The sequence below is a fragment of the Colobus angolensis genome, unplaced genomic scaffold, assembly GCF_000951035.1.
Source record: "Colobus angolensis palliatus isolate OR3802 unplaced genomic scaffold, Cang.pa_1.0 Scaffold259, whole genome shotgun sequence".
In the NCBI taxonomy this organism is placed as follows: Eukaryota; Metazoa; Chordata; class Mammalia; order Primates; family Cercopithecidae; genus Colobus; species Colobus angolensis.
The window spans coordinates 2,583,356-2,596,068 of NW_012115810.1; the positions used below are offsets into that span (position 1 = coordinate 2,583,356).

General features: G+C 33.0%; 1 protein-coding gene across 2 annotated transcripts in view; it reads left to right on the forward strand.

Annotated features, from left to right (window-relative positions):
• Positions 1-12,713, forward strand: part of KCNH7 (potassium channel, voltage gated eag related subfamily H, member 7) — a 469,753-nt gene that overhangs the window by 302,872 nt on the left and 154,168 nt on the right. For both annotated transcript variants that reach the window (XM_011947085.1, XM_011947086.1), the window contains exon 3: positions 4,193-4,348. In XM_011947085.1, coding sequence (XP_011802475.1) covers positions 4,193-4,348 — 156 coding nt within the window. The remainder of the gene's footprint in view (positions 1-4,192; positions 4,349-12,713) is intronic.

Genomic DNA, 12,713 nt, shown 5'->3' on the forward strand with positions numbered 1-12,713 from the left:
CATAGTTTTTCAACTATACTGATTCCCTACATGACCTTATTCAGTCCTTACATATAATCCATTCTCTAATGATTCCCAAATTTGTATTCCTAGCTTGGTCCAATCTCTGAACTTAACTTCAGTCTCCTGGATCCGACTACCTTCTCAACATCTCCACTTAGATATCTAATAAACAATTGCAAAGTCAACATGCTGAAAACATATGGATTTACATAATCCCAAAAATCACCTTCTTCCACAGTCTTCCCCATCTTAATAAATGGTTCTGCTACTTCTTCAACTACCAAATTTGTTGTCACCTTGGACCCCTCTCATTATCTTATGTCCCATCCAATATATCAGCAAATCCTATAAGCTCTACCTCAAAACATCCCCAACAGACCCCTCATTACCACCTGCAACAACAACACCCTGGACCAAACCACCATCATGGCTTGCCAAGGCTATTGCAGTATTTTCCCAAATGGCCTCCCTGCTTCCATCCTGGCCTCCTCTGTAAGCTGTTCATCACACACACACGTGAAGGAAAGTTTTAAATCAAATCATGCTAACTCCTGGATAAAACTCTCCAATGCCTTCCTGTCTAACATAGTGAAAAGCTTCAGATCCATTCCTTGGCCTTCTCCCCAGTGACTTCTGGCTTCTCCCTTGACCTTGCCTACCCTCCCCACCTTGTCCTGTCCCACAACCACCACACACTGCCCTAGTAACATTGGCTTCTACACTGTTCCTCAAAGACATAAGATGCCCTGTGAACACAAACCACATGCAGTACAATAAAATACCTTTAAAGCAATTCAAAAGGAGGAGTCCCAGCATCTTATTGTAAAGTGCAACTAGGTGTATGCCACCAACATATAAAATAAAGTATACTTTTCATAATTATTCAGATTACCTTGAGTTTGCTTGCTCTATGGCTGCAGTCAAAAATCACACACTCTAAAAATTTTATTAAAATTAGTATTATTCCTCCTAAACAGTCTTTTCCACTTTGGAAATGTTTTCACTCAGGAGAGAAAATGTGGATATGAACCGTAGTCTAACAATATTAGTATAATTGCATGTATAATTTTATAAATAATGGCCAATATTATTGTAAATAATCTGCTTCTTAACTAACACTATTAATTTCATTTGAATATATGATTCATTTAACAAGATATGAAATTTTTCTAATTTTGTTTAGAAGTCTTATTTCCACATTATTATTATTATTATTATTATTATTATTTGTTGTTGTTTTTGTTGTTGTTGTTGCTTGGCTAATGTTTGCTGGATTAGGTTTCCATTGCTCTTGTTCCCAACATTCAAAAGAAATATTTAGGAGCACAGAGTGATGACTTCTTAGGGCAATGTCACCTGACCAAAGTAGTATCTTGACAGAACTTAGTTGGAGTTTGTAGAATTAGCCAAGCTAATTATTTTTGTTCTATAAAATGTATTCTATTCTTCTCTTCCTCTAAATTCCATGTATCTCCTTTCATTGTCTGCCTTCCAGGAGGCTATGAAAGATTGATGGAGACATTAAATTCCCAAACTAAAAGAGAAAAGCATGTGAATGTGAGTTTTCAGTTGACTTTAGAGGAAATATATTGCTTAATAGAAATGTACAGGAAACAATGATAGCGGGCAGTAAATCCTAGATTAATTACATTTATTTAATATGCTTTAGAGCCAATGCAGATAGCTGAACTTTTATACAAATCACTATAATTTTATGATTTTTAGGACTAGACAGTACATTTACAAACACTTGTATTGAAAAACATGATTTTGTCCCTTATTACCAAAAGCAAAATTGCTCTATTACAATCCTATTAGATCTCTATCCCCACATATTTTATTTCCTGATTTCTCAAACTTTTTTTATGTTTTTTATAGTCAACAACAGTACACCCCAAGTGTTGGAAAATTTGAAACTGCTTAAATAACAAATGTGCGAATTCACAATGATATTCTAAATGATCCAGGAAATGTCATTTTAAATGGTAAAATCAATATGTATTTTGGTTCATTAGGAAAGTACATAATGACTATTTCTAGCATCTCCTCAGACTGTTTAACCAGTGTGTACTGTGATGCCTGGCCTGAAGCACTTCTATTTTTAGTTCTAATAGAACAGTCTTAAATTGCTTATTTTCTGTTTACTAAAGTCATCCCGTTTGTTACCATGGAAACTATGACAAGTGCTCTAGCTAACTATTTCATTAAATGAATTGGAGACATAGCTGAAGAAGCTGAAGACTGAAGGTGCAGCTTGCCGTTCCTAAGGCATATTTTCCAACATCTGTAAAGTCATTGCCACATTTATAGAAAATATGAAATTAGTTATAAATAAAGTTATCCACATTTCAAATTTGGGAAGCTGTCCACATTTTTATTATAACTAGCACATCTGAATTATAAGGAACACATAGGCATTCCTAACTTACAAAGAGTCTTTCTAAAAGTATATTTGTCGATCAATTCCTTGGAAATTAGAACATATTTACCCATAGAAACAAGTTTACAAATAATTGTTAGATCTCCAGGCCTACCCTCAAAATCCCTTCCCTATGAAGTCCTCGATCTATAGCAATATCCATAATAGCTTTTGTTCTCAGCTCTAGCAGCAGGAGCCAAGATGCAGGATAAGAAGAAAGGAGTTTTCTTATGCTGACTTTATTAAAGCTTACATAGGTCACCATTTGGGAATACTCACATCTACTGGCCTTTGCAGATGTTAGGGTTCCCAAAAACATCCTTCAGCTGTTTGCCCGGCCCCTATCTCCAGCCTCCAGGGGTCCTGGCACTTGCTCACATTTCCCTCTGATGTTTCATGCCAGACTAATCTTGCTCTCAACCTGCCCCTGTCTCTACATTGAACCATCATTCTCCTCAAGATTCAAGGTGGTCTCAGTTAGTTGTGAAAAACAACAGCAGTCAAAATGGATGCATTTCCTAAATCAGGGGGTTCCGATCTTTTGGTTTCCCTGGGCCACATTGGAAGAAGAAGAATTGTCTTGGGCCATACATAAAATACACTAATGGTAACGATAGCTGATGAGCTAAAATAAATAAATAAAATAAACTCAACGTTTTAAGAAAATTTACAACTTTGTGTTGGACCACATTCAAAGCCGTCCTGAGTCACATGTAGCCCGCAGGCCACGGGGCTGGACAAGCTTGTAAATGCTTAAGAAGACTTTCTGAAGTTTGGCATTTTAAAAACACTTTATTTGTAACTTAAATAGCTGGAACTGAAACAAATTTCAAGCCTGTGAAATTTCCATTACCTTGACTAAAGAGCATATTCAGAGGGTAAAAAAGTGTGACGAAACTGCTTTGAGGGAATTCTAGAAGTTAGCTGCAAGGAGTTAGTCAGCAGTCAGCTGATTTAAAAGCAGTCTGCTTTTCAAGTATATGCTCTGTATCTTGGACCTGTGGGTTTCTGTTGGAAGATGGATGGTGGTGGTTGATTGCAAACTGAGTCATACCTTTGTTTATTTCATTTCCAGATAATTCTAATGAAATGTATCTTACTAGCCCTGTAATTTTGCTTTTAGAAGAATATCATCTTGAAGAATATCATCTCATGAAGAAGATTCCTAACGCAATAATATAGAGAAAACTTTGTTCTTATTTTCTAACAGAATAAAAAACAGACAAAACCATTGTAATTTGGACGTTGTGAATTTTGCACAGAAAAGAATTACTGTAACATATATGAGATAGAGTCAATAATTTACTATTTTATGTCTAATAAATTAGAAAAGCACATAAGTTGCTTATTGTTAAAATCAAGATGACATGAGTTGCTTTCATTTTTTATACAGCTATATTTTATAGAGATTCAGATTTAATCAAAATTTATAAGAAAATGATAAGAATTATTTCTAGAAAGTTAAAGAATGTATCTTTTTAAAAATTAACTATTATAGGGATGGGTGTGTAAGCAAATAGAATTTGATATTTCTGTTTTTCCACAATGTAGTAACTGAATTTATTTATAATGTTTTTCTGGAAAAACATATATATTTTAAATGAATATGGTATGCAATAAAATACGAAGTAAAAAAGATCAAATTATTTTTTAATATCACGGATCATTTAAGATACAAATTTCCTTAGGAGTATATTTCAATTTTAATGTTACTTGATAGTTCAAAACGAAGGCATATTTTTAACTAACATTCATTTTTAATCTCCTTAGGGTCCACTTTTATTTGTAACACTCACATAATTCCAGTGAAAAACCAAGAGGGCGTGGCTATGATGTTCATCATTAATTTTGAATATGTGACGGATGATGAAAATGCTGCCACCACAGAGAGGGTAAACCCAATATTACCAGTCAAAACTGTAAACCGTAAGTAAAAGGCAATGTGTACTCAATGCTCTTGATAATTCTGCTACTGTAGTCACTTTAACACAGTCTTCATTTCAATTCAGTTCTCAAAATATCCTTACATTTGAAGTAAAATAATTCTACATGAGTAAGCCATTAGCTCATGTTACCTTTTGCCTTCCAGAATTTATTGGCTGCTCTGGAAGCCATTTATCTTGGATATAATATAATGTATTTAACCAGTCCCCTGACACCTGATGGACATTTAGGTTGTTTTCAGACTTTGTCTATTACAAATAATGCCAGAATAAATTCTGCGTATGTATTTTCATATGTATATTATTGGACAAATGTATCTTCAGGGTCCTTTAAGTGGGGTTCCTGGGTCAAGGGTGATATATATAATATTATCAGGTACTGTCAAATTCTCCTCCACGTGCTTTAAACCATTTTACACTACCAGCAGCCATGAATTAGCACTTTTCCCCAAAACTCTGCCAACAAAGAGAGTCAGAATCAGTTTTTTCAACAATTGTCATCATCATAAGTGAGAACTAGTACCTCACTTCGTTTAGTTTATATTTATTCTACGAGTAAGGTTCATATATTTAAGCACAAAGGACATTTCTTTATCAACTGTTCATTTCTTTTATACATTTTGGTTGTTTATTCTCTATCTTGTCAATTTGTAAATTAGCTGCAAATAGCTTACCTAGAAAATAGTGTGTCTTTTATCTTTTTCATAATTTTTGTTATTTAAAGTGATTTTTGGTAATGTGTCTAAATTTATAACTCTTTCCTTTGTTGCATCTGAATTTTTGAGATATAATTAGAAAAGCTTGAACCACTCCAAGGTTCTAAATAAATCACTTCCTTTCCCCGGAACTTGTATGATTTCATTTTTTAGGATCTCTGATGCATTGTAAGCTTATTTTGGTGTATAGTGCAGGGTATACAGTTAATTTATCTTTTTCTCAATGGCTCACTCATTGTTCTAACATTATTTATTAAAAAGTCTATCTTTTCGCCAGTAATTTAAGATGCCACCTTTATTATACACTAAACTTCCATATGTGCTTGAATCTACTCCTGGATTTTCTATTCTGTTCTGTTGGTCTATCTATCCCTCAGAATCATACAGTTTATATATACAATGAATAACTAATATAGCATCATTCCTTATTATTTGATATTAATTTTCAGAAGATTGAGGTTATTTTTTGATTAATTTTCCACGTGAACTTTAGAAAAAAATTTTCTACAGCTAGAAAAAATATTTAATATTTTTATTGGATTCACATTAATTGTATAAGTTAACTTGAAGATAACTGATGTCTCTGTAATATTGTCATTCTATTTAAAAATATATAGTACATATTTTTATTTTCTAAGTCTAATTTTTGTGTCTTTCAGGAATTTCTTAAAATTTTCCTCACTTGTTTACTTTGCCCTTTGGCATTTAACTTTTGTTGTTGCTGCTATTATAAATGGGACTTTTTTTCCCCATTGTATTTTTTTAAAAGAGTAACTTTTCTTTCTGAATATGTTAATTTTACATCCAACTATCTTAGTTAATTCTTAGTTTACAGTGACTTATACATTGACTTTTATGAATTTTTCAAATATTCTATCACATAAAATAGAAATTGTTTTATATTTCCTTTCCAATTCTTGTACATCTCATAGTTTTCTCTTGTCAAAATGTGCTGGCTATTACCTCCAAGGTATCATTAAAAAGAAATCAATAGTGAACACTACACCTGGCTCTGGTTGTTGTGCGAATGCCTTTAATTCAAACATTCCCCATTAATTGAAATAATGACATGTCAGTTGATTTGTATGTGCTTTATAATTTTAAGAAAGTTTCCACTGGCTTAAATTTTTTAAGAATGGGTGCTGAAATTTGTATGATGCCTTTTTTAGCCTCTGTGGAAATGAGTGTATTATCCTTTTCCTTATTTTTTAATACATTTTATAAATGAAGTTACTAATATAAACCATTCTTGCATCCCCCGAAGAATGTTATATTTCATTTTGTAATACATTGTTGGGTTCTCTTAACTTACATTAATTTTGCAGTTTGTATCAATATCCAATGGGAGAGTGATCTATAATTTTTGCCTGCATATGTGCAATTTTCTAAGGTGTTGGTATGAACATTATAATTCCTTCAAAAAATAATTGAGAGTTTCTTACCCTTTTTGTACACTATTGAAGCATTTAAATAGTCTGAGGATTATCTAGACTTTAAAAGTTCCGTGTGACTCCCCTGTAAAATCATCGAGGTACTTACTTGTGGTACTTGTTGGTGAAGTAGCTCCTTGACAAATTTATTTTTCTACTTTAATAATAGTCTACTCAAATTATCAATCTTAACTAGTTTCAGTTTTGCTAGACGTTATTTCCCTAGAAATTATTTCATGTAAATATTTACATTTTGTTTTAATAGAATTATGCAAGGTAGTATTCTATGATTTTTTTAAATCCTCTGTTCCTATAGTTTTTTTCCTTGAAATTTCTTTTACTATTGTTTTCTCCATTTAAAATTGTTGATTAGTCAGTAGCTTTTTTCCCAAAGACCTAACTTTTATTGGTTTATTAATTCTATTAGTTTTCAAACTCACAAAATGTTGCTTTTATGTTTTTTAATTCGGTTTTTATCAGCTTACTTTGTTGCCTCTTTTTTATTGCATTGATTTATTTTCACTCTTTCAGTTTTTTGGTATATGATTTAAAGGCTATATATTTTTACTTAAGCACTGTGTAAGCTATACCCCATGAATTTAGAAATGTAATATTATTTTTCCTAGAAAAAAAATGCAACTTTTGTTTTCCTAGTTCTTAACTTGAGTTGTTTAATATAGTTTTTAGTTTTCCAGTAGGAAAGGTATTTTTAAAGTATTATTTTTTGTTAAAAATTTCTGGTTTTATTGTCTTACAGTCACAAAGTCCTGTTTGTATTATTTCTCTTTATGTAATTGTCTAAAATTTGCCCAATATTTATTATTTGATCAATTTTCATGATTATGTCATGTGAATATGAAAAGAGAGTGATATTGCAGAATATCAAGCTATAAAAGTTGATATCTACTTTTTAAAACTCTGCCTTATTATTATGCTGTCTTCCATATCCTTACTTACTTCCTGTCCTCCAGATATGTCTTGGATTTAAGAAAGTTTATTAAAGTCTTCTACTGTTAGGATATTTCTTGGTATTTTTCATTCTATCTCTTGCAATTTCTGTTTTATGAATATTGCTGCTCTTGTTTATTTCATAGATATTCACATTTCATGGTCATATATCTTATGTTATTAGTATAAAGTAGCATTTAGCATTATAAAGTATCTTATTTTTTGTTTACTAATTTTCCACCTAAATTCTACTGTATCTTAAATCATGACACTTGAGTCTTTTCTTTTTTCCATTTTCTTGCTGTTTAAAGTCACCTTTTAGTGATTTCCCTTTGTTTTGGTTGTGTCTTTTTTATACAGTGTGCGGGTTTTATGCAGTGTGAAGCTTTTCTTTATTGCTTATCAGAAAATAATACTTATACTTTGATTATAACTACAATAGGTATTTACATTTATTGATGCAATAGATATGTTTGTTTTCTTGATACTAATGTATTCTATGTTAAATATATTCTATTGAAGTATTTCATTATGTTATCTTTTCTTTGCCCTTTTAAAAACTGATTTTTTGTTGTTCTTTGATTCTGCTTTGGAGTTTTTTGGTTTTTTTGTTTTTTTTTTTGGTATTTGGGAAAAAATTATAGTTTTCCAATGGTTATCTTTATAAGAAAATGTTATATACTATCCTTAACTCTTTCCTCTTCCTCAGTCAATACATTTTGTTTCCCTACTTTGAGCAAAAATAAAATTATTATGGCAAAAACCTCAATTACTTTTGCACCAACCTAATAGCTTATAATCCTTTTCTTCTTCTTCCCACCATGCAGTTTTCATCAACAATATTCTATTTCTTAAGGCTTATCTTTGTGCTCCTGAGTATCCTTAGTCTCCTGCCACTCAGTGTGTCAGTTTAAAACAACATCACTTGACTCTCATCTGTTACCAGTGAGGCACTCAATGAGCTTGTCTATTTTCTTCTCCTCTCCCTCCCATTTTGTTGGGATATGGTATTTCTAGCTTGTCAAGTAGGTAATGTGTATATACTTCTTACATTTCTTTTGGCCTCAAATTTCTAGTGAAATGTATTCATGACTGTCGTTTTGTCAGAGATTCCCCAAACACAGCTTCTTAGATGAAGTATATCCCCTTTGGGAAACGTGTGGGGGTAAAATATTTTAAGAGTTATCTCGTGTTTAACATGTTTTTATATCACTTTGACATTTGAAGGAGAGCCTAGGTAGATATGACATAGTATTTGGTCCATATTCTATGCCTTCTGACTCTGGTAGATATTGTTTCATTCTTTTCTTACATCAACTGTTGCTGACAAGTAGTCTGATGTCAACCTGCTTGACTATCCACTGTAAGTGACTCCGGTATCCGGGTCTTGTGCACTTTTTAAGCCCCTTCTATTGTCTCTCCAGGAACTGGTGCTCATGTTACAGACCTGATCTTGAGATTTCATACTCAGTGTGAGGTCCTCTTCTGCTGAAGGTGAACTCTGTTTAATAAGTGTTCCATCACTCCAGGGAGACTTCTATACTCCTCTTTTCTTCATTTAGTTTCACCTTGACTCTCTATTGCAGTGTGCTCTTCTGAGCCAATTTTGCTGGTATTAGCAAATCCCCCACCTACATGTAAATAAAAGTCTGTAAGTTGTCTTTCTCTAGTTAGTCCATAGACGTGGTTTATGGGTACTTTTATTTGACTCCTCCTTTATTAAATCTCAAAGGTTTATATCGGGATCCATGAGGATTTGGTAATTTAGGTATCTATCATTATCTATGGGAAGCTGGAAGCCTTATCACAAAACTTTAATATTTGAGAAAGGAAATTGTTACACTGTGTATAAATTAAGATAGAAAAATATACGTATAATGAAAAACATGGTTCCAAAAGCCTATTTTGTAAACCTAAGTATAATACCAAATCAAACATACCTCAGCTGATAATTTTTCATAATAGCAATTTTTTCCTTATGTGTGTCTAAATGACAGTACAATATTCTTTTAAAGCAATATTGGCACAAATATATTAATGTAATGTGATTCTAATATTCTAAATGTTTTACCCTGAACAGTATTACACTTGGAGAAAACTCTATCAGAATTACTAATTCATCAGTCTTCCAGATGACATATTTAGAAAAATATTGAGCTACCGTAAAATACTATTCTTACCCCCAAAGTCTTGATCCCAAAGTTGATGACTGTTTTGATTTTCTTATACTTTCCACTAACAAATGCAATCATTAATGAATGATTCCTGGGAGTACACTTCTAATGTCAACCTCTATTTCTGTCATGAATACCAATAATGTAATTTGTTTAGATGGTGGATACCTAGTTTAGTTTCTTCACTGTCTTCTCAAATCCTTATATTTTCCCACAGAATAGTTATATTTCATGGTCCGTCAAATTGGATGGAAGTGAAAAAAGGAGGGTACATCAGCAACATGGCAGAGAAGGGGACTTTTAAAAAAGATAATGTGTATATTTAAAACTAAAATGTAAATGGAGAATTGAAACCTTGAAATCCTAAATGGAAGATAGTCTTTACAGTAGCCTCTGGGATATAATACACAATTTATGCAACTTTATATTGTGATTAAAATAAAGTCTTATGTACAAGTTATAACAAATGCAGTAGAGATTCTGCTTCTTATTTTGTGAACCTAAGTGGTTTCCCTATGTTTTAGCCATCACTCATACAGGGAATCATTGGAGAGAGTACAAATATGCAGACAAAATTATTCCAGAGCATTACAAAGGCCCATTATTTATCACCTGTATATCGGTTTTGATTACACCCTTCCGTCATTATATGACCAAGATTTCCTTTTACTTGGTGTCAGTTTTTGAAGAATGGATTGTTAAATCAAGCAGAAAAGTTAAAGAGAGACAAATTATGCTTTGTACCTTCTGATACTATCCAATTTCTACTTCATATTTTTTCTCATCTTTGGCAAACCCCTGCTGATATTTTTTCTTTGAAGTATAATGTTACTACCAGTGTAAAATAATGATATTGGCTATTTCAAACACTGTTGTTCCCCAGTGATAGCCACTTTTAAAAAAATAAAGAATAGAAAAATCTGATGCACCTATTTTAGCAGACACGTCTTACCTTCAAAATTGTAATATTATTACTTCAAAACCTACATTGTAACTACCAGCTTCTGTATCACTTGAAATGATCTTAAATAAAAGTATGGTTACAAAGAAGTATACAGTGGTATTCACAAAGGCAAATTTTAAACTGGCATTTCCTTTTAACCTATGCTTACTCTCTTATCAAAGTGTTTGTAATTGTGTGTGTGGGTGTGTGGGTGTGCACATACGTGTCTCAGAAATCCTCAGAGTGGCAGGATTTCAGTGAGAGTAATAAGAAAGGTTGTCGTGTGTTTGGGAAGATGTGATTTTCTGAAAATTTAAATACCTCTATTGAAATAGAGGCAAAATAAAGGAAGAGATGTGACATGACTACACAAGAAGCATAGCTTCAAAAAAAGGGAGGTATTAAATTATGAAGATTAAGTAAAGAAAAGGAGGTAAATACACAGTAGAAAATTTGGGTTATAGAAAGGCATTATGATACATTGGGCTCCATATATTCTGAAAACTGAGAGACTTATTTTATATTGAATTCAGTGGTGGATCATTTCTCGTACAAATACCTAGTTTCAGAGCCAGGAACTCTACACAAAAAAAGTGAGCAGCTTTCTCTAAGAAGACCTAATTTTTCATAAACTTATTACCTGTAGAAGACATGGAATTAGCCACAATTAGATGACTTATGTCCCCTGAAATGAAGCAAATACAGAAGAAAGTGTTATGTTGATAAATCTTATCAAATTTTGATAAATACTGAATAATTTGAGCCAATTAATTGCTACATAATAGATATAAATACCAAATAAAAGATGAAATTGAACACTTTCTCACCGAAGTCTTCTGTAAAAAGTTTGCAATCTAATAAATGGAAATAATACAGAGTGAAAGAGAAAATTGTGCATTCCCTACCAAGCATAAGGGGCCACATTTAAAGGAGCCAATAGTAATGGAAAAGTGAACTCTCTTCTTTTCAGCTGTAATATTTGATGATGTAGAATATTTGTGAAAAATGGGCCGGGGGCGGTGGCTCAAGCCTGTAATCCCAGCACTTTGGGAGGCCGAGACGGGCGGATCACGAGGTCAGGAGACCGAGACCATCCTGGCTAACACGGTGAAACCCCATCTCTACTAAAAAATACAAAAAACTAGCCGGGCGAGGTGGCGGGGGCCTGTAGTCCCAGCTACTCGGGAGACTGAGGCAGGAGAATGGCGTAAACCCGGGAGGCGGAGCTTGCAGTGAGCTGAGATCCGGCCACTGCACTCCAGCCTGGGCGACAGAGCAAGACTACGTCTCAAAAAAAAAAAAAAACAAACAAACAAACAAAAAAAAGAATGTGAAAAATGGAGGAGAAACAAATTATGCATTCTTGTTTACGTGATTAATGCCCGAGTTAACTTTCATCAAGTATAAGACGTTTTCACTTTTACTGTTTTAGATAAATTATTTTTGTTTCACTTTAAATTATTGAAAACTACATTTGAATTTCATATGTCTTCTGTAGCATTAATCTAGTATCATACTCTGATTCACACACAGATACATGCACACTTTTTAATTTTCTAAACATTTCTTGAAGGGATTGGGGGAACATAAATTAAACAAAAAGTGGTACTTAAGTTGTATTCCCTTCTTTTACATTCCATGTCACCACATTCCCTTGAGTCTTTCCACCTCTGTAATAACTATTTCAGTACCATTTGTTTGTTTCTCTTACTCTACTCTTAAAAGCTATTTGTTTCTCCCTTGGGAGCTGCGCTTAATATTCTTTCCTTCTCAGTCATCTCTATATACCCTGCTTGGGCAACCTCATCCTTTACTTACAGGGTGAAGACCTTCTCACAAATCATTATCTCCAGCTCATTATCTTTCTTTAGCCTTACTTACAACCTCATATATCCCACTAGACATATCATTTAGAAGATTTTAGTATTTCTGGGAGATTTAGCATTTCAAGCTAAGAACTACCTTTCCATCCTCAGCTACCATCCATTTCATCCCAACCAAAAACTGTTCCTTTTCATAAATTGTGAATAGAATCATTATCCAAAGCTTCCAAGCCAGAAACCTGGACATGATATTAAACTCCTTCTATCTAATCCTCTATTCTCCCAACCAAAGGTTAGCCAAAGTCTATGAAACA